The following is a 22,448-nucleotide window of genomic DNA, read 5'->3' on the forward strand; positions in this document are numbered from 1 at the left end:
GTAAAATTTAGAACAGTGGCATGATTGTATACAGTTTTAGTTTATATACTATATTCAACCTGTTTTGTCATTTCATCATTTTTAGTGATATTAAGAAAAGAGAACTGTCATTTTACTATTACTGTTTTGCATTTAAAATATGTAATTAGGGTTATTTTCTTATTCTACTGTCCATCGTTCCGGAATATTATATTGTTTTTTTTTGTTCTGTCTTACTCATAAAAACAACTTTAGATATATCATGTAATCATGTTAGTTCATACATGATATACCAAAAATATTTTTTATTAGGATGTTATGATCTTAGTTAAAAAGACTAGCTTTCCTTCTTCCTATTGGTTTTAGACTTTTAGTCTTTGAAAAAAAAAAAAAGACTTTTAGTCTATAGAAGAAGTATTATATTAATATTAGATAAGGATCTGCCCGATGTACGGGTTTAAAATTTTGTAAATAAAATTTAATTTAACAAAAATATATTAAAATTTGTTATATGTTATTTATATTTTTTTTGCTATAATACACTTATTTATATCTATTTACAAAAAATTTATGTATGTTACCATTAAAAGTGTATTTTTTACACCTAAATATATTGTATATTACAAATATATTCGTTTGAGTAAAAAAAAATTACAAATATATTCGTTACCACCACCTAAAAAATGTCTATATAAATACATTAAGCCAACTATTATATATTTCTTTACTTTCACTTTTGCATAGTTTTTTTAATTACAAAAATTGTTGGCTCAAAAAATATTTCAAATAAAAAATATATTACATAGTATACTGTTGATATGAGAAACAACAATCTAAATAATTTGAATAATAAGTAAGATTTTGGCAAGCTTTCGGTGGAAATCGGTATGAACTAAGAAGGAACAACGAACTGGATTTGTATTGATATATTCTCTGTTGCTTGGTTGAAATTACATACATGTTATCTTAACTCAACTCGAATATTTAAACGGAAACGACTTAGAAACTATCTCCTCCGGAGATCTCGACCCAAGATCCCGCGATCTTCTCCCAGATTTGACTCTACGTTCTTCCCAGTCGGATCTCCTTCTTGGGCCCGCAGCAGGCCCATTATCGCATGCACCAATCGCTCCTTAATGGGCTTCTCCTACGGGCCTATCGATCGTCAAAACCCAACACCAACATATACTAATCAATGATGTATCATCACAATAGTGTATTACCAACCATGGAGAGAACTTTAGCTCCGTCCTCCTCCCTCCTCCCTTCCTTATGAAGAGAACCTTATGTCCAACCTCATCTACCATGGAGAAAACCTTGGCTCCGCCTTCCTCCTTTGGAGAGATAACCATTCGTCCAACCTTCTCTACCTTCTTTCCTTGGGGGGATAACCTTGCGACCAAGCTCCTCCACCATAGAAAGAACCTCGGCTCTGCACTCCTCCTATATGGAGAGAACATGTTCACATTTTTTAGCTATTTCAAAATGGTTTGCTCCGACAACCAAAGAAACTAAAGATCATTTTCTAACGTCAAAAAATCTTTTGATAGTAACTAATGTTAAATTTCTTAATGTATTCGTGGAAACTTCTTTGGCATACCATGATGTAGCTTCTGTCTTTGTAACGCCCTGACAGCCACCTTCCTTAGTGGGCCCCACGTCTACTCCCGACCCGTGGGCCCATCCATATCTAGGTCTAGACATAAAAACCGTACCCGAATACCCAACCCGGAACCCGACCCGAAAAATCGGGTTCGGGTTGGGTACAAGTTTGCTTATAAAACTCTATTGGGTTCTATTTTCTAATACCCGTGGGTTCGGGTTAGGGTCGGATAATACCCGATACCCGTTTGGGTACCCATTAAACCTGAACATATACACATATTTATTATATTTATTATTAATATAATGCAATTATCCCAAAATTATGATTATAATTTTAAATATTTCAGTTAGTTTTATACCTAAATATCAAAAATAATCAAAATATCTAAAATATTTTGTCACACAAGTCAAAATTTAACTAAATTTCTTTAAATTTAATTAATTTTAATTATATTTTTCGGGTACCCGGTAGTTCGGATACTAATCGGATTCTAAAATTTGTAACCCAAACCGACCCGAACCCGATAGTATCCAAACCGAACCGAATCCAATCTAAAAATACCCAATGGGTTCTATATTTTTAAACCTGTTTACCCGAACCCGAACGGGTTACCTGAATGCCCAGCCCTATCCATATCCGACGGTCGGTTTGTTACATCTGGGAGTCTTTAAATACTTTACCGACCCTACAAATCACCACATAATATTTCTATGTGTTTTGTCCTCACTCGCGCAGTTCCTTCAATCACTTCCCAGAAGCTCACCATCATGAAACTACTCCAACTCAAGCACGCTTAACTCTGGAGTCATCTGAGGATCCTTAACCGAAAAGATAAGTGCACTTTGGTGACATAGGTGGCTAAATCAATTCTTTTAAACCTTTCTGCAAACCAGGGTGTCACAGTCTCCAAGCTCCTATGGATCTTTCAACAATGATTTATGTATTTCCAATCTATCTACTTATTTCTGTTGTAAGCTTGTATTTATTAGCCTATTTTATCCAACCATTAGGTTGATGAGCTTCTACTCGTTTATCTCCTTTTGAGATTTGAATAAATATTAATAATTATGTTTGCACAAAAAAAAAGTGTCTATGACCAACCAATCAAGGTTGAAAAATTAGAAAAAAATTGATTTGAGATAATTAAAGAAATAATAGAAAATTATAAACACGGTAATATATAAATCCCAAGTAATTCAAAGATGAAAATATAAATTAAATAAAGTAATCTAAAAATACTATAATAAATTTTAAAATACAATATTAGAAAAAATGATGTATATATTAATCTTTTTTGGGTCAATATATTAATTTTATCTATTTCGAACTGAAAAAGGAGAAAGTAGAAGAAAATTTTGGTATTAAAAAAAGGAAAATTTTACTTTCCCGTTAATTTTTTTTTACAAAAAGAACAAAGTTGAAAGCAGTGTTTTTGAATAAATTATTTGGTTTGATGAAAAATATGAGACGATCTATGTTTATATAGAAGTGAGCATTTATAAAATTTAGAATAAATAGTTAACTGTATATTTTCCGTAATCTCTTTTCTATTTTTTTTTGTAGAATTAATAGCTTAAAATTAAAAATAAGTAAATAATGTTATAATTTTGAAATTTATGAAATATATATAAATATATAATCTCTTTATAATTATTTTTTTTGTTAAAAAACTTTTAAATTTTTGTAATTTTTTGATAATTATATTTTTATATTATTAATATTGTTTAAAACAAAATATTTTATTTTCTGTTGAAATTTCAAATCTCTCCTATTATATTAACTTGTACACATGTCAAAATTTTGTTAATGACTAATTTTCAACCCAACTTTATATAATAAGATATATTAACAATTTATCTCTTTCTAAAAATCATGACGCATTATTAATCTTACTTTACAGAATACAATGCTCTTACAGACTTAAACACCTTATCAGATTTTTTTTTTACCTCATAGAATATTCATAGTTTACTGGTGGAATGTTCATAACATAATTAGATCAGTCAAATCAAACAAATTGCATATATTCACATCATACAAGCGTGAAAAGTCATTTGGAATGTCAAATATATAAGTTAACAATTTTGGAACGTTTTTTACCTTTATCAAATATATATTTACAAGCGTGAAGTAATCTCCATCATTTATCCTCAACATTTGATTACAAATTATATATCATGAATCTGCTTTCTGTCTTTTCCTTATGATTCCTAATGATATTGACTCTCTCAACTTGCTACATGTTCTCAAGTTAGTAAGTTACAAACACAATTCACGGTACATTTGATCCAAACTCTAATCCGTTGAAGCATACATGAACTAGATTGATTTGAAATTCAGGATGTTAAAAAAGCTTTACAAACAAAAACAAAGTATAACTTTTCCTTTAAATTAGTTACAAATGAGAAAAACTTACATATGCGTTTCTACTTATCGAGTTAAATTATTATTGATACACGAAGTCCAGGTGAAAAAAAGCCTTCGCCGGATGAGTTATAATTTATAACAATTTTTTAACAACGTTCACTAATAATCTAATATATGATAGATTTATGCAGATATTAAATAACTGTTTCGTATAATCTAGTAGTAGTATTTTCTTATTTTACCTTTATTAGACAACCCCACAGCCCACTTGGGTTTCGACTTTATAGTTAAAGCAATGTTCGTGCCTTTTGTCCTATAAAGGAACGACACAGATAGCGCAAAGAAAAAAAGAAGGGAATACTAAAAACTAAGAAGTGAATAAAATTGCAAAACGAGTCGAAGAAAATTCGTGAATATTAAAAAATCACACGCAATTCTAGAACAAACGTAGATAACGTGAATAAACATATAGAATCAAATATTTGATATTGACTAACTGATAGTACTTGGAACTGAGAGAATTAAGTCGCTTTGAAGTCTGAAGAGGCTCTCAGACCATCATTAACACAGCAACCCACAAAACGTTTCTTTAAAAAAGAAAAAATTATTATTTTAATTATATATATATATTTATTATCTTTTATTATTAATAACCACTAAAAAATTGACATCTATTTATATAAGGTGAATAACGTTGCTTGCAGAAGCAATTCTATCTTCTTTTCTCTCTTCCCCTCTCTTATTATTATATTAATTTATATGAGTAATTCTGGTGATGAATACTCATGACTGGAGATGTCCTCAGATGTTCTGAATTTTCTAAAAAACAAGAAACAATACTGTTGTAATTCTCTTTATATTTTTGAATGAAATTATATATATATTTATGAAATATTTCTATAACGTATGAAATCTCAAAAAAAACCTTAATAATAATCTAATATATATATATATATATATATATATTATAAACTCTTAAAAAGAAAGCATAAAATTATGAAATATTTCTGTAACGTATGAAATCTCAAAGAAAACCTTGATAATAATCTAATATATATATTATAAACTCTTAAAAAGAAAGCATAAAATGCTTTGTTGAACTATTGTTGCAAATAGTGTCGTTAATTAAACATTGTAAGGTAAGTAAACTACATTCTTAGTAAAATTATGTGATTAGCAATATAAGTATATATGTATATATTATTTTTAATTATCTAATTTTAGATCGTTATCATTACTAATTCTGTTTTTAAAATTGCAAAAAAAAAGATTTATTTAAAAAACTATGTTTTTTATCCTCACGAATCCATCAATATATATAGGTAGTACGAAATACAGTATGTTTTTATTTAGTTATGATTTTGATCAAAAGAGAGATTTCCACACATCAATTGCGATTGAGAAAGTTTTCAAAGGATCATCATAGCATACCAAGAAACATGATGATGAATAATCTCATCACCACTATTTTTATAATAATTTCCTATTATGAAAACCTATTTGGTTCTCACTTTATTTGAAACTCATCATAGTCCTCCACGAAAAGAAGAAAAGAAAAGAAAAGAATATGGCATATACATTATTTGACGAAAAATTATATATATTTTGCCAAGAAGTTATATACAGTATTTGTTTAATTACAAAAAGTAATAGACTAGTAAAACTAATTTTATTAGTGAAGTAATTGAATATATCATGTCCAAAAACTGCTATACTATTGCGGTATTCCCTATTAATTCAAATCCAAAATAAAAGTTCACAAGATACATATACTGATATTCATAGCAATCTTTTAAGGCGAGACCATAAGAACGTAACTGATGGAAAAATATTCCAAGATTAATATAAAATTTATTAATTAAGCAAAATGATTAGTCACTCCAATCAAAATTGAACAGTTGGTTTATCCCACCATCTTCATATATTCCAATAGTAGCGATCTACAATTATACGTACCCAAATTCAACTTTTTTTCAAAACTGGTACTTAGCTATTAATTTTTCACATACTTAGCTTTTGCTATGAACATGATATAAAAGCATATAGCTAACAAATAACCTCCATATAGAAATCATCAAAACGAATACAAATTCTTGCAAAAATAGAAAAGTAAGTGTGTGATGTGAAAACAAAGCTTTCCACAAATATAAACAACACACATAGAGTTTTAATAAGATATTGTTTTGTTTATGATTTTTATAAAAAAAACATAGGAGAGAACAATAACGCAAACGGGAGCACGACAAGTTTGATAATGTCGGGAAGAAAAAGTTTAAGAAGATTTTTTTAGTAATAATAAAATTAAGTCTCTTAATCAAATCAACAAAAATTAATTAATTAATACTAATAAAGTAAAAGAAAAGAAAGAAAGAGAGGAGAATGGCATTGTTGTTGGTATGGCCACTACCAGAGACATATGGGACCTACGCTTCTCATCACTCTCTCCACCACCTAATCCTCTCTTCTCTCTTTCTTTCTTCTCCTTCAAAAAACTCTCTCTTTCAGATTTCAAGAAACCCTTAAAATCCTCTCTCTGTCTCTTTCTGTTTGTTTGTTTTCTTGTTTCCTTCTCTCTCTCTCTTTCTCTTTCTTTCTTTGTCTCCTTTCCCAGGTTTTTTTTTCTTTTGCTCTCTCTCTCTCTGCTCTGCCTTCTTGTTTCTCAAAAGACTCTTCTCCCTTTTGTGTTGATTTTGGATTCTTAGGGCTCTTTCTTTTTGTGTTGTTGTCTCTGATGATTACTGAGCTTGAGATGGGGAAAGGTGAGAGTGAGCTTGAGCTTGGTCTTGGGCTGAGTCTCGGCGGTGGAACGGCGGCCAAGATTGCTGGTAAATCAGGTGGTGGCGCGTGGGGAGAGCGTGGTAGGCTTTTGACTGCTAAGGATTTTCCTTCTGTTGGCTCTAAACGTGCTGCTGACTCTCCTTCTCACGCTGGTTCATCTCCTCCTCGTTCAAGGTTCGTCTTTTAACTGATTCCTTTGTGTGATGTGAAATTGTTATTCTTCTCGGAACAGAGTCTGTTTAGGAGTTTCTTAAAGATTCTTTATTGTGTTTAGCTGTTGTTAAAGCTCTGGCTCAATCATTTAGAAAGAGTTAGTGTATTCTTGATCTTTAGTTTATGTTGGAACAAGGGCTCTGTTTTTGGAATTAGGAATCTTGATTAGCTGAATCTGTTCTTGGTTGTTGTTGAATTTGGATATAGGAACACGTCCTGACTGATATATGTTTGCTTTGTTTGTAGCAGTCAAGTTGTGGGATGGCCTCCTATTGGGTCACATAGGATGAACAGTTTGGTTAATAACCAAGCTACAAAGTCGGCAAGGGAAGAAGAAGAAGCTGGTAAGAAGAAAGTGAATGATGATCATCAGCCTAAAGATGTGACAAAGAAAGTGAATGGGAAAGTTCAACTTGGGTTTATTAAGGTGAATATGGATGGAGTTGCTATTGGAAGAAAAGTGGATTTGAATGCTCATTCTTCTTATGAGAATTTGGCCCAAACACTAGAAGATATGTTCTTTCGTACTAATCCTGGTACTATCGGGTTAACGGGTCAGTTCACTAAACCGTTGAGGCTTTTGGATGGATCGTCTGAGTTTGTACTTACTTATGAAGATAAGGAAGGAGATTGGATGCTTGTTGGCGATGTTCCATGGAGGTAATAGAATGCTTGATTATCTCTTATATCGGATAAATGTGTTTCATTGGTCTAAAACGTTTTCGTCATCTTTTTAGAATGTTCATCACCTCGGTGAAAAGGCTTCGAGTGATGAAAACCTCTGAAGCTAATGGACTCGGTATGTAAACTATCTTGTTTTGATTTCTCTTATTGTTTGTTGGTAAGATTGGAATGAAAAGGTTGGACTGACTGAAACATGTTAATAATATATGCAGCTGCAAGACATCAAGAACCGAAAGAGAGACAACGAAACCAGCCGGCTTAGAGCTCTTTCTTTTTCGACAATACGCTGTTACGGGTTTTATATTTTGGGGTTTTTTTGCAAGTCTAGTAGTATACTTATGAAGCAAGGCATAAGGGAGAAGAAGCATAAGCTAGATTGATCTTATATATCCAGTTTGTGGTTTCTCTTGGTTCTTCTAATGGGTTTTTTTTTTTTTTTTTTTTTGTGGTTGTCTTTAGGTTTCTTTTTTTTTGGGCTGTCTTTTTTTAATTTGCGGTTGCGATTTCACCATATACTATGGATTGAAGAGAATGCTCTTTATTTCTTTCACTACACTGTAAATATTTGAAGCGCTTATCTAATAGTATTGTCTTAAGGGTTTTTTGTTTATGAGTTTGCTCTTGTTTTGATCCGAGAAACTATGTCATTTGTGGATACTTTTTCTCCTCAAATTCTACAATCATAAGCATTTAGAAAACAAAGATATGCTGTAAATAATAATGTATAAACATCTCAAAAACGTTCCATAAGTTGGTGGATTAACGAAAGTTGACACTTACAAGCCTTTGGTGAAGATGCAGAATTTGCAGACTTTTTCTGACCCATATAACACTTTATTCAACGCCTCAGGCTCAGGCTCATGCTCCACCGCAACGGCAGCTGGAGCCAATTCTTTTGCCGAACATTGAGATGAACGTGGAGGAATACAACGCTCTAAAGAACCTAGAGTAGAGGTTTAGACATTTCCAATTCCAGCAATAGTACTAGAGTGGTCATGGATTCATCCCCGAGTAAGCATAGTGAATCATTTAAACATTTCCTTACGGTTTTGATGGTTCCTCAGAAATTCTCCGTACCTCTTATCAGTGATAACTTTAGATTTTAGCTCAAAACCTCTTCACAGGATCACTTCATATTCACCACTCACTATCAACCTTTTATGTGCATGGAACAATATGTTTCATGAGGTTCAATGAGTTCACCCTGTTTTCAACAGAGTACCCTCCCTCGTTATAGTTGCTTAGGCCCGAGCTGTGCAATTACATTCTCTTTTGTGTAACTTTATAAAGAATTTTAAACTCCATCGTCTCAAGCAGAGCGAGCTTAACTGTGAGACTTCAGGCTGAGTTAGAAGGTTGCAATAAGTATTTGTCACAAATGGATTTTGAAACTTAAGTTTCTTCTCCAATTACAAACAAACTAATGTCACTACTCTGTAAAGCTCTAAGATGACCAATACTTTGAGCTTTGACTTGACTGAGTCTTCTCGAATCCACAAACAAATCCATTTGTGACAAATATTACCAAGTCAAAGTTTGTTTTCTGGTCTTGGTGAAACTCTTCAGTTCAACTTGTGTTCGGTGAATGATAAGTGACAGCTCCAATCCAAAAACCACACACTCACATGTATACATACCAATCTTCTACATCTCTTTACTTGAAGAATATTATTCTGCTTCAATAATTCATGATGCCCATGACGTCGGAAGTGCGTCTGAGTTTTCTCTCGTTACTCTTACTCTACTGTATCGTCTTCGCTTCAAGATTCTTAGTGATCAACGCTCTTGCTTGTCGTCATGACCAGATCCAAGCTCTTCTGAGGTTCAAGAACGAGTTTGAATCCGGTGGCTGCAACCGCAGCGACTACTTTAACGGTGTCTTGTGCGATAACACGACTGGTGCTGTCACGAAGCTACAACTCCCAAGTGGCTGCTTCACTGGAATTCTCAAATTCAACCGTAGCCTCTTTGAGTTGCATCAGCTTCGTTACCTGAATCTTTCTCACAACAACTTCACTTCCTCTTCACTACCTTCTGAATTCAGCCATCTCAATAGATTAGAGGTCTTGTCTCGGTCTCTTGACGGCACTCATTGCACTCAACTTATCCCACAACTCTTTCACTGGGAAAATTCCGGTGTCTTTTGCCAATGTTATCGAACTCGAGTCACTAGACCTGTCTCGAAACAGACTCTCGGGTAAAATCCCTCAAGAACTCAGGGCACTCTCGTTTTTGGCGTATATAAATGTCTCTCATAACCAATTCATGGGCGAAATACCAAAAGGGACACAGATTAGTGGGCAACCTATATCCTCCGATCCTTTGAAGGGAATGCAGGGCTTTGTGGTCTTCCTCTCCAGAACATTTGCTTCTCCCCTAGTGCTCCCCCAACACAACAAGAAAAACATGAAGATGAAACAGAGGAAGAAGAACTGCACTTGAGCTGGAAAGCAGTAGGAATAGGGTATGGACCTGGACTATTGTTTGGATTGGCAATAGGACATGCCATTGCTTTATACAAGCCGGACTGGCTCGTCAAGATAATTGGTCCGGATAAGCGCAGAAACCGCTAGAGCTGCTTCCTTCTTGCGCTTGATCTTTCGATCCTCTGTCAAGTAGTTCATGTGTTTGTAATCAAGCATCATATGTATTAAAAGACGCTTTCTTAATTTTTTAAAAAAACAGCCAGGTTAGTGGTTGACTAACAAGGAAGAAATTAACATAACAGATCAAAGACATGGTGTTCTCATCTCATAAAAGAAAACAACAGATGAATATTTATTCAAATCATTGCCCGTAACAACACAGCCTTTCAATGAGAAAATGAATCTAACAATGCAACTAACTGACAAGGCATACAATTGAATGTTGCCTCATACAAGCCAGAGTGGTTAATCGGAATATCTGGTCCCATCATACTCAGAAACCGTTTGGATTGTTTTTCTTTTCCCTTTGAGTCAGAGTATTATTAAGCAGTCAGACAGTCAGTCATCAATGTTTGAAGCATTAAGCCGTTTTTTGTCTTCTCTAAAGTTCTCTAAAATGTAAAACTGGAAAGCAGTGGTTATAAGGTATGCTACTGGACTGTTGCTTGGCAGTAGGACCACGCACTGATTCCATACAAGCCGGCCGGATGACTCGTCAAGATAATTGGTTTGAAAAGGTCTCTTGACGAGTACAGTATCTTTGGAAAATTCATGAAGTGAAACCCACCAGGTTTATGTAAAACTATTACTCGTCAAAATAATTACTTTTAACTTGCGTATGCATGCTAGATGGTGCAGCAAACTGATGTGATTATTACCCAAATTTTACGTTAGAATTAATTATCGGACATAAACGTGGATTTGACATCATGATCTGATTGGCATTTTAGACATAATTGTCTCCTATCCCCCACTACGAAGACTTTTAAGCTCAAGTCTTCGCTGAGCATTAATAATTTAATATTATATTTCTATATATAGGCTCTCTTGGTTAAAAGATTGTTATTATTATCAGTCTTCCTAAAAGTTTTTACGACGACCATGTCGGGTCTGCGTTTGTGTTTACTCTCATCAGTCTTACTCTCTTGTTTTTTAAAATCAAGCTTCTTCTTAACGATAGATGCTCTTGTTACTGGTCTTTCTGCTTGCCGTCCCGATCAGATCCAAGCCCTTATGCAATTCAAGAACGAGTTTGATTCCCGCGGTTGCAACCACATAGACTATGTTAATGGTGTCCGGTGCAATAACGTGACTGGTGCTGTCAACAAACTACAACTCCCAAGTGGCTGTCTCCGTGGAACTCTGAAGCAGAACAGTAGCCTCTTCAGATTGCACCATCTCCGTTACCTTAATCTCTCCAACAACGACTTCACCTCCTCTTCCCTCCCTTCGGGTTTCGGAAATCTCAGCAAGTTAGAGGTTTTATCTCTTTCCTCTAATGGTTTCATTGGTCAACTTCCTTCCTCATTTAGTAACCTAAGCCACCTTTCCTATTTGGACCTTTCCCAAAACGAGTTCACCGGTAGTTTTCCACTTGTACGGAATCTAAGCAAGCTCTCTTATTTAAGGCTTTTCGATAATCGTTTCTCTGGAGCTCTAAATCCCGACAGTAACCTCTTCGGGTTACATAATCTCCGTTACCTTAGTCTCGCTCACAACGACTTCACCTCCTCTTCGTTCCTTTCCGGATTCGAAAAACTCAGTAAATTAGAGTTCTTGCTTCTTTCCTTTAACGGCTTCAATGGCCAAGTACCGTCCTCAATTAGTAACCTCAGTCAGCTTTCCGTTTTAGCTCTTGACGAGAACGAGCTCACCGGTAGTTTCCCATTTGTACACAACCTAACAAAGCTTTCGGGTTTGGGGATTGTCAATAATAACTTCACTGGAACCATCCCTTCTTATATCCTCAGTATGCCTTTCCTGTCAGATGTTGATCTACGTGGAAACCATTTCACCGGTTCTATTGAAGTTCCCAACTCCTCTTTCTCATCTATGCTCGAGCATCTGCTCCTTGGGTATAACCAGTTTGACGGACAAATCCTAGAACCTATCTCAAAGCTCATCACCCTCATAGATCTTGACCTTTCTTTCATAAACATAAGCTACCCAATTGACATTAGAATCTTCTCCTCTCTTAAATCTTTGATGCAACTTGATCTCTCCGGTAATAGTATATCACCGACCAGTTTAAGCTCAGATTCAGGGTTCCCACTAAAGAACCTGCAAAACTTATTCTTGACTGATTGCAACATCCAAGAGTTCCCAAAATTATTAAAAACCCTTCAAAACTTGGAATTTTTGGACATTTCCAAGAACAGAATCGGAGGGAAGGTCCCTGAATGGTTCTGGATTCTTCCTCGTCTCAGTGCGGTGAGTCTTGCCTTGAATCTTTTCACTGGATTCGAAGGTTCAGCGGAAGTTTTAGTGAATTCATCAGTGCAATTCCTAGATTTGGCCGTAAACCGTTTTAAAGGAGCAATTCCAATTCCACCGCTCGCTATCAACGCCTTAGAAGCACGAGGCAATTATTTCACGGGAAACATACCTCTCTCAATATGCAGTCGAAGCTCTCTGGTTGTTCTCGATCTATCTTTCAACAACCTCACCGGTTCAATTCCTCAGTGTCTAAGTAACTTTGAGGTAGTGAAACTTCGAAAGAACAACTTGGAAGGAAGTATTCCAGATGTGGGTGCCCCCATGCACGCACTTGATGTTGGCTACAATCGACTAACCGGGAAGCTTCCAAGGTCTCTTCAAAATTGCTTCTCTCTGCAGTTACTAAGTGTTGACAACAACAGAATCGAAGACACGTTTCCTTTCTGGCTCAAAGCTTCACATGATTTGCAAGTCCTTACCCTTCGTTCAAACAGATTCTATGGTCCTATCTCTCCTCCTGATCAAGGTCCTTTAGGGTTCCCAGAGCTGCGGATATTTGAGATATCAGATAACAACTTCACTGGAAACGTGTCAGCAAATTATTTTTTGAACTGGAAAGCACCATCACTCAAGATGAGTATAAATGGTAGGCTGTATATGTCAGACTACAACCATGCGTACTTTGTCGATGAAGATGCTGTAGATTTGCAATACAAAGGTCTATCCATGGAGCAAGGAAAGGTCCTCACTTCCTACATGGCCATTGATTTTTCTGGAAACAGACTTGAAGGACAGATTCCTGAATCCATTGGTCTCTTGAAGGCATTGATTGCACTCAACTTATCAAACAACGTATTCACAGGTCATATTCCTCTGTCTTTGTCCAACGCTACAGTGCTCGAGTCACTAGACCTATCAAGCAACAAACTCTCAGGGACAATTCCTAACGGGATAGGAAGTCTCTCGTTTTTGGAGTACATAAATGTGTCGCATAACCAACTCAAGGGTGAAATACCACAAGGACCACAAATTACTGGGCAACCTAAATCCTCCTTTGAAGGGAATGCAGGGCTTTGTGGTCTTCCTCTAGAACAAAGTTGCTTCAACTCTAGTGTGACGCCGATACAACCAAAGCAAGAAGACAAAGATGAAGAAGAAGAGGTGTTGAACTGGAAAGCAGTGGCTATAGGGTTTGCTCCTGGAGTATTGTTTGGATTGGCCATAGCACAACTCATTGCTTCATACAAGCCAGAATGGCTCGCCAAAATTATTGGTCCCTAAAAGCGCAAACACCGTTAGAGGGTTGACATGGTTTTACATCTGATCTTTGAATGTCAATCAAGTAGCTCTGGTTTTGTAATAAAGCATATCATGTACCAAACATTGTAACATACTACACAAACTTCAGACCTGAGAATAAACCCTAGAATATACAATCCGAGTTGCTAAACCCCTAAATCTTAGACATCGAATTCAATAGATTAATTTCATTTCATGATTGTGGCAAAACGAAATTGAACTTGAGTTGCTATTCTTAACTAAAAAATCAAGAACCCGATTGTAATTGCGTAATGAAATCACCTGGTGCTTTTTAACCGCTGAAACAATCCACCCCGACTTCGGAGCCGATGAGAGGGGAGGGACAGTGATCGCAATCGCTGCGCCGTTCTCGCGTGAGGACTTCACGATCTGGTTAAGTTGAATTATCTGTACCGGTTGAGTGTAAACCGAATGTGGACATTGAGATGACATTCACATTAATGATTAATGAATTTAATGTTGTGCGTGTATACAAACAAATTGTGATGGGTTTGCGTCTTCTTTTATATTTAAGGCTACATCAGTGCAGACCATCTCTCTTTGAAAATTATTCTTCTCCAATTTATAAACTGATTCATGTTATTCCCCTCATTGTTACGCTACCAAGTAGGATTCTAACACGTAAGAGATATCAAATGATATTGTCATATTTGTCTCGAATCCTACCTACCATGACTAGTAGTAAGCTACAATCATAAAAGTCTTCGCCAAGCATGAATGTATGTATATGGAATGTTTAAAAAGGTCTTCTCTCCATCCCTTTGAATAAAGCATATTCTCCTCCTTCTTCTTCTTCTTCTTCAATTAATCATTACCATGTCATGTCTGCATTTTCTCTTGGTACTCTTACTTTGTTGTGTCTTTGCTTCAACCGTCTTTACGATTGATGATCTTGTTTTCAAACTTGCTGCCTGCCGCCCTGACCAGATTCAAGCCCTAACGCAGTTCAAGAACGAGTTTGATTCCCGTGATTGCAACCAAACTGACTACTTAAATGGAGTACGGTGCGATAACGTTACGGGCATGGTCACAGAGCTACAGCTCCCACGTCGCTGTCTCACTGGAATCCTTAAGCCCAACAGTAGCCTCTTCGGGCTGCATCATCTCCGTTCGCTTGATCTCTCTTTCAACAATTTCAGTTCCTCTTCAATCCCTTCCCAATTTGGCAATCTTAACAAATTAGAGGTCTTGGCTCTTTCCACTAATGGCTTCATCGGTCAAGTCCCTTCCTCAATTAGCAACCTTAGCATGCTTGCCTATTTAGAGCTTACCTATAACGAGCTCACCGGTCGTTTTCCACTTGTACAGAACCTAACCAAGCTTTCCGTTTTAGGCCTTTCCCATAATCACATATCTGGAAACATCCCTTCTTCTCTGCTTACACTGCCTTTCTTGTCAACACTTGATTTGACCGGAAACCATCTCACCGGTACTATTGACGTTCCAAACTCCTCTTTTTCATCTACGCTATTGAGCCTACGCCTTGCGAATAACCAATTTCAAGCACAAATCCTAGGGCCTATCTCTAAGTACATCACCATCACAGACCTCGATCTTGCTTCCCTAAACATAAGCCACCCAATTGACTTAAGGCTCTTCTCCTCTCTCAAATCTTTGTTGAACCTCCGCTTATCCGGAAACCAGTTATCACCGGCCAGTTTAGGCTCACATCCAGACATCCCATTGAACTTGAAAAATCTTGCCTTGTCGGGCTGTGGCATCAGTCAGTTCCCAAACTTCTTAAGGAGCCTTCGCAACTTGGAGCTTATAGACATTTCCAACAATAGAATAAAAGGGAAAGTCCCTGAGTGGTTTTGGAACCTTCCACGTCTGAGCATAGTGACTATGTCTAATAACTCTTTCACCGGATTTGAAGGTTCGGAGGACGTTCTAGTGAATTCATCGGTGAGGTTATTAGATTTGGCATTAAACAAATTTACAGGACTATTTCCTAAACCACCACACGCTCTCAACCTCTTATCTGCATGGAACAATAGCTTTACAGGGAACATACCTCTTACAATCTGCAACCGAAGCTCTCTTTCTGCTCTTGATCTATCTTACAACAACTTCACCGGTTCAATTCCTCAATGTCTGAGTAAATTCCGAAGCTCTCTCACTGCTGTTAATCTCCGAAAGAACAACTTGGAGGGAAGTCTTCCAGACATATTCTATGATGGTTCCTTGCTTCGGTCATTGGATGTTGGTTACAATCAACTAACTGGGAAGCTTCCGAGGTCTCTTCTGAATTGCTCCTCTCTCAAGTTTCTAAATGTTGACAACAACAGAATCGAAGACACGTTTCCTTTCTGGCTCAAGGCTTTGCCTCATTTACAGGTCCTTACCCTGCGTTCAAACAAATTTTATGGCCCAATATCTCTTCTTGGTCAAGGTCCTCTTGCATTCCCTGAACTGCGCATACTTGAAATATCAGATAACAACTTTACAGGAAGCTTGCCACCAAATTACTTTGTGAACTGGAAAGCATCATCACTCCAGACGAATAAAGATGGGAGAATCTATATGGGAGACTACAACAACCCTGAGTATAACTATGAAGATACCACGGATTTGCAATACAAAGGTCTATTCATGGAGCACAAAAAGGTCCTTACTTTCTACAGCAACATTGATTTATCTGGAAACAGATTCGAAGGACAGATTCCTGAATCTATCGGTCTCTTGAAGGCACTGATTGCACTCAACTTGTCAAACAACGCTTTCACAGGCCAAATTCCTCTATCTTTTGGCAAATATTAAGGCACTCCAGTCACTAGACCTGTCAAGAAACCAACTCTCAGGGACGATTCCTAATGGACTCAAGACACTCTCGTTTTTGGCGTACATGAATGTGTCTCATAACCAACTCACTGGTGAAATACCACAAGGAACACAAATCACTGGACAGCCAAAATCCTCCTTTGAAGGGAATGCGGGGCTTTGTGGTCTTCCTCTCAAACAAAGTTGCGTCAGGACTAACGCACCACCAATACAACAACCAGAACAAGAAGAAGAAGAAGAACTACTGAACTGGAAAGCAGTGGTAATAGGATGTGTGCCTGGACTGTTGTTTGGATTAACATTAGGACATGCTATAGCTTTATACAAGCCGGAGTGGCTCGTCAAGACAATTGGTCGGGATAAGCATAGAAACCATTAAGATTGTTTCTGGTTTTGTGTTTGATCTTTGAATGTCTGCCCATTTCTTTTTTGTAACCAAGCATCTCATATATATATATATATAACAAAGATACTCTCTTCACCAGCTTTTCCTATTTCATATTCACAATCCCAGCCAAGCTGCACAAGTAGTGGAAGAGGGAAACCTCAACATGATTCAAAGACAGCAACAGATGAATATTTTCGATCATTGCCCACAACATTATTCATTAAACAATGCGAATGACTGAGAATCACATAGGAATTTATACTTCATGACCTAAGAAATACACAAACTTTAGACGAACCTAAACCCTAGAAGATTAATCCGAATTGTTTTAAGTCCCTAAACCCAAAATTCGAAAGGATAATTGGATTGTTCTTGCTAATGAAATCGAGTAAAACTAAGAACGAATCAAATCACCTGGAGGAGACTCTTGATCTCGGATTCCTCCATCGAAACTTCGAAGAGAGTGGCAGTGATCGCAATAGCTTCGCCGTTAATGGGCGAGTTTCCGTCGTCGAGTTCACCAATTATTAACATTCCGGTTTACTTGAATTTGAAATACCGGTCTGGTGTTAATTCTGGTTTAGCTTCTTCTTCCGGTTAATTTTTGTGAGTAAAAAAGAGATATTTTTATTTTTATTATTCCTTTTGTTTAAGAGAGTAATGAAGGTTTAAAATAGAGACTAGACTTCTTGGTGTTGTTGATCTGGGATGCTATATATGCTGATCTGCAATGCTACTATGCTTCTAGTAGAGAGATGCCTCTGGCAATCTTTTTAAGATAAAACGAGTTACCAACTTCAGAAAGCCTTTCTACAAAAATTCTTTACAGAATGTTTTGTTAATTTACTGTTACATTTTTTTTTTCAGCTTTAAGCTCCATCAAATGAGCGACAGAGAACCATACAAAAAAAAATTCAGTACACTAATAACAGAACAAATGTTACATCTGACAAAGAGAAGTCTTTACCGCCCCACCAAAATGGATGCAATACTCTCTCTCACCATGCCTCCCGTTCTTGCTTCACAGAAAGGTGGGAAGACAGAACAACAACAAACGAGCAGAGAAAGGGCTTACTCAAAATTTTCTCCATCTGCATCAATGTTGTAACAGATTAATGCCATAGGAGCAAAACACACAGACCAAGGATATAACAACAATATGATGAGATCGTTACCTCAAGATATATCACAAAAATAAACTTTTGTAAACTAGTTGCAGATGGCCAGCTTCCCTGTCACTTCATCCGCCAAGCCATAATCCATGCTTAGCTCAGCCATCGGTGAGATGTTCTCCGTTGCAAAGAGCATGACCCGGGGGAACGACAGATGGTTATGGTCGTACAAAACAAACTGCACCATCACATTCGGTTCTTTGCTGTGACTAATGTAGCAAGCCACGTTCCTCATCTTTGACACATCCATTGCGAAATCCAGTGGAGGGATAGTTGGGTAATTCGGCTTAACATAACCCGGGTATACTTGAGATAAATCACCCCAGTTAGCCCATTGGTCCGTGAAGCGACCAGGATAGACCATAACATCCCCATTCATTGACAGAATCTCAGCTTGATGTCTTGTGACAACAACACCTGCGTATTCGCATATGAAAGAGCCAGCTTCAATTAGATCGAGTGTCCTGACACTCCAACAGGTATCCTTGGATCTGAAAACCTCTAGCCTTTTCCTCAACCCCTTTTGAGTCACACGGCTCTTACAGCCCGGACCACACTTGCAGAAGTTCCCACATTCAAATACCACATGCTTCCCTCTCAATAGATGCCCGTTATCATCATATGCAAACTCACCACCGTTCTTCCTTGCACAGAGACAATCATCTGTACAGGAGTTAGTACAATCACAGCCAGTCCTGTTGATCCCCCCACCTTGACCAAAAATTCCAGGAGGAAAGATAGATTTTGCAATGTACTCATAGTGCATCGGTTCTTGATCACCATCTATGTCATTATAGAGAAACACACAGACATTCTCCTTCTTGTTAGAAATATCTAAGCTAACATACCCATGAGGCCTAACCTTCAACGGCTCAAGTCTAAGTGTTTGTGCATCCCTCATTACCGCACTAGCCATCCTCGGTTGCCCTTCCATTCTAACTAACCTAAATTTGAACACTCCATAACCGGACTTCCCAACAGCAAACCAGCAATCTACAATCTTATACAAACCATCATAGACATACACCTTCGAGGTAACGCTGTTCTCATACTTAATTCCTCTAATCACCCGTACCTCAATGCCATAGTACATACTCCTCTCCATTCCCAGATTCCCACCTACTAGCTTCTGGTCCTCACACTGCCTGTGTTGCTTATCCTGCCCACCGTGACCAGTATAAACCAGAACATCTCCTTGATCTTCATCATCCTCGTACCCACCTGATACAATAATGCTTGTAGCTATAGGCTCTTTAGTAGCACTCCGATCAGTCGTTAAACAGTCAATTCCAGCTTGTTGCTGACCGTGTAAACCCACGACGCAAAGCTCCATCCTGTAGAAGAAAACATCTCCAATCTCTACCCCAGCTACTGGACCAACTATGTGCTTCTCATAGTTCAACCACAGCCCCTTAGCCTTCATCATAGACGCAGCTATCATATCGCTCCTCCCTCTACGCCCCTTACCAAATAAAGGAGACTTCCTCTGGTCCGCTATGAGTTGAACCCTAAGACACTCGTAAATCATCCGAGTCTGTTTCACGAGTTGCCGGAGTTGCTTCCTTTGATCATGACCCAGAATTGTTACTCTCGCAAGCTCTCTCGGTCTCTCGAAACTCGTCTTCGGAGGAGACGAGACAGCGACGGAGGGGGAGTCTCGGTTAACCCCTAATCCCGGAGGTGGTTCAACGAATCCCCGGTTATCTTCTTCATCCGGTACAGCAACGATCGCACCGGCATCCAATCCGTAAACGGAGACTCCGTCTAATCCTTCGACCTGCCACGGCTTGAATGCGGAGCGGAAGAGCTTGGAGATACGTATGAACTCGGCGATGAGATGATCGTTACTGGCTGATTGATCGGAGGTAGATGATGGTGGAGTTTGCAATTCTTCGACTGGCTCGGCCTTAACTTCCAGATTTCCGGTGACAACAGTGTCTCCGGCTGTGGTGCCGGCGGTTGAAGATTGAGAATCCGGCATTAGGTTGAGGTCAGGAAATGGCATCACTGTACTCATCCTACCCAATGAACCGAAGACAATACCCGGGCTCCGAGTCCGGAAACTATTCGGGTCACGATTCGGGCCCGGCCTCCTTAGTTTGCTTGCATCTCTTCTAGGCTGTCTCAACTTGTCCACGGGACTGTTCCTGTTTGGGTAAAAAAAAAAAAAAATCAGAATTTGGTTAGTTCAATTAATCTGTACAATATATATATTTCAAATGAAAATATTAGAAAGAATTTTTTTTTCCTTCACAATTCATATAATTCAAATTTAAACTATAGATTTGATAAAATTTTGTAATTGTAATTTACCAAAAAGAATTTTATTATGAAAATATGTTGTAATGTGGATACAATAGTTTAACGTATGATATTAATGAGTTTCAATTATTTGAAAATTTAAGCTATAATTTGATACAATAGTTTAGAACATAAATATTGATGGGTTTGAACTTTGAACCCAATATGCAATTTCTAGTATAATCTTCATTTATAATAATAATATAGTATACTATACGTATTTTAAAGTAGAAACATAGTATACTATACGTATTTTAAAGTAGAAAAAATTATATGTGTGAACATAATTTTTCTTTTGTCAAACAGTTAAGATAAATATAATATTTGATGTAATAATACGTTGTTTATGGATAAAAATGAGTCCAATTATGACATTCATTACTAGAAAGCAAACTTTAGGTGTAGTACAAAGAAACTTCATGACAAAGGGCGGATATATTCTCTAAGATTTTTAAAAAACACAGAGCTGAAGCAAAGAAAGAGGTGATTGATCCTTCACAGCCTCGAGGGCACATATTTGCTAGCAAAACAGAGAAAGGAAGAATCTTGAACTGTGCTAGGGTTTCCGCTACACTGGAAAAACAGAGCACAAAAGCCTTGTTTGAGATCCCCAAGGCGAGATTTATTTGCTTCACCAAGACGTAATCGAAGAGCATTGAAAAAGCGTAGAGGAGTTGCACGATATGGATCAACGGCCTCATGGGAAGTGTCTTCCAGTAACGGTCATAAACCACGGTTAAGCAGAGAAGCATCAACTGTCCAATAACCTTTGACATACCAATAACAGAAGGGTCAAGCTTTAAAACTTGAGTTTGGTAGCAGAAGACTGATCCTGAGAGAAGAGGCACCATTGCAATAGAAGCTACAATCCAAGTTAAAGGCTGCGAGATTTCATCAGCCAGAACAATTCCAACAAGATCCAAAAACTGTTTTTTTACGATCCCCAACACAGCTTTTCTCTGGACTCACTTCTCTTATCCGTGGCAAGCTAACGGATTCTTCTTTAGATGATAAAGAAACAGTGAGCTGTAACGTCAACAAAGCTGTAAAAGCAAGAAACAAGATCCTAGGAGGTGTTTTGAGTAAGCAATATCCACCGAGTAAGTTCCCAAGGATCCCTCCAACCGCTGAAGCCATAAGCGCATAACACTGAAGACCGTTCACTTGATATCTCAAACCGTATTCCGCAACAAGAGCGTCTTTAGCAACTTCAGCAATGGATGCTCCAAGGTTACTAAGAAGAACAAATGCCATAAGTGGAGGAAGAGCTTCTCGAGCACTGGGGAATATCGACAGTGAACCCCATGCTAGACCCTGTAAAAGCACTGATACAGTACACTAAATTGAACCACTTGGAGCAGAGTAAGCTAAGAAAGAGACTCTTTTTTTTTATAGACAGTTGGAGAAAGATTACTAACCTCCAATGGAGATGTAAGGAACTCTACGAGCACCACCGATGTAGAGAACATCTGAGAAAACTCCATAGAGTGGCTTAGCAACCATGGGAAGAGTAGCAGTGTGCTGCACAAGCTGAAGCGTCGATGGCTTGAGATTAAGACAATGAGCCATATGAAAGTTAAGAGCAAGCCATGGGAGACATCTCGACCCTTGAACCCAGTACCCTAAAGCACACAACAGAACCGTTTGTCCTTTATATCTAATCTACCATTGTCGTTTCTCCTTTTAACCACCGAGACACTACTGGTCAATAATGTTGTTGACCTTGTGTTGGACTTGGATTTCACGACAAGGGTTTTGCTTTGCCGCTTCTGTTTCTTGTTAATGGTGGTGTTTAAGCTTATTCCGTACGGAACTGATGGTTTCAAGAACTTTACTATTGGGCTTGAGATGGATAATAATGAATTATTCATGACTTCTTGAGCTTTGTTTTTGTTTTTTTTTGGTCTCACGGATTCAAAATCTGGGGGAAAAAAAAAGTTTAAGAGATGGAACAGAGAGAAAAGATGAGAAAGAGTCACAGGTCGGTTCTTATAGAA

The 22,448-nt window shown here is 37.4% G+C and overlaps 3 protein-coding genes and 2 pseudogenes across 4 annotated transcripts; 3 read left to right on the top strand and 2 right to left on the bottom strand.

Moving 5' to 3' along the window:
* Window positions 6,385-8,237, top strand: LOC104700119 (auxin-responsive protein IAA13-like). Of its 2 annotated transcripts, none has more exons than XM_010415588.2 (4): window positions 6,385-6,904; window positions 7,190-7,603; window positions 7,681-7,742; window positions 7,840-8,237. In XM_010415588.2, the coding sequence occupies exons 1-4, from the start codon at window positions 6,684-6,686 to the stop codon at window positions 7,887-7,889; spliced, it is 747 nt and encodes a 248-aa protein (XP_010413890.1). In that variant the 5' UTR covers window positions 6,385-6,683; the 3' UTR covers window positions 7,890-8,237. The 2 variants fall into 2 exon arrangements, with proteins under 2 accessions (XP_010413890.1, XP_010413892.1); XM_010415590.2 differs by having other exon boundaries at window positions 6,403-6,904; window positions 7,193-7,603.
* LOC104700121 (receptor-like protein 12) lies at window positions 10,994-13,901 on the top strand. Its single transcript, XM_010415591.2, has one exon. The coding sequence runs from the start codon at window positions 11,155-11,157 to the stop codon at window positions 13,768-13,770; it is 2,616 nt and encodes an 871-aa protein (XP_010413893.1). The 5' UTR covers window positions 10,994-11,154; the 3' UTR covers window positions 13,771-13,901.
* On the top strand, window positions 14,076-17,109 carry LOC104700120 (annotated as a pseudogene).
* LOC104700122 (histone-lysine N-methyltransferase family member SUVH2-like) lies at window positions 17,760-20,309 on the bottom strand. The gene is made up of 2 exons (XM_010415592.2): window positions 18,154-20,309; window positions 17,760-18,069 (listed from the first exon to the last, which is right to left on the bottom strand). Exon 1 carries the CDS (start codon window positions 20,165-20,167, stop codon window positions 18,188-18,190), a length of 1,980 nt encoding a protein of 659 aa, XP_010413894.1. The 5' UTR covers window positions 20,168-20,309; the 3' UTR covers window positions 17,760-18,069; window positions 18,154-18,187.
* On the bottom strand, window positions 20,847-22,377 carry LOC104704231 (annotated as a pseudogene).

This window comes from Camelina sativa, chromosome 7, assembly GCF_000633955.1.
Source record: "Camelina sativa cultivar DH55 chromosome 7, Cs, whole genome shotgun sequence".
Classification (NCBI taxonomy): domain Eukaryota; kingdom Viridiplantae; phylum Streptophyta; class Magnoliopsida; order Brassicales; family Brassicaceae; genus Camelina; species Camelina sativa.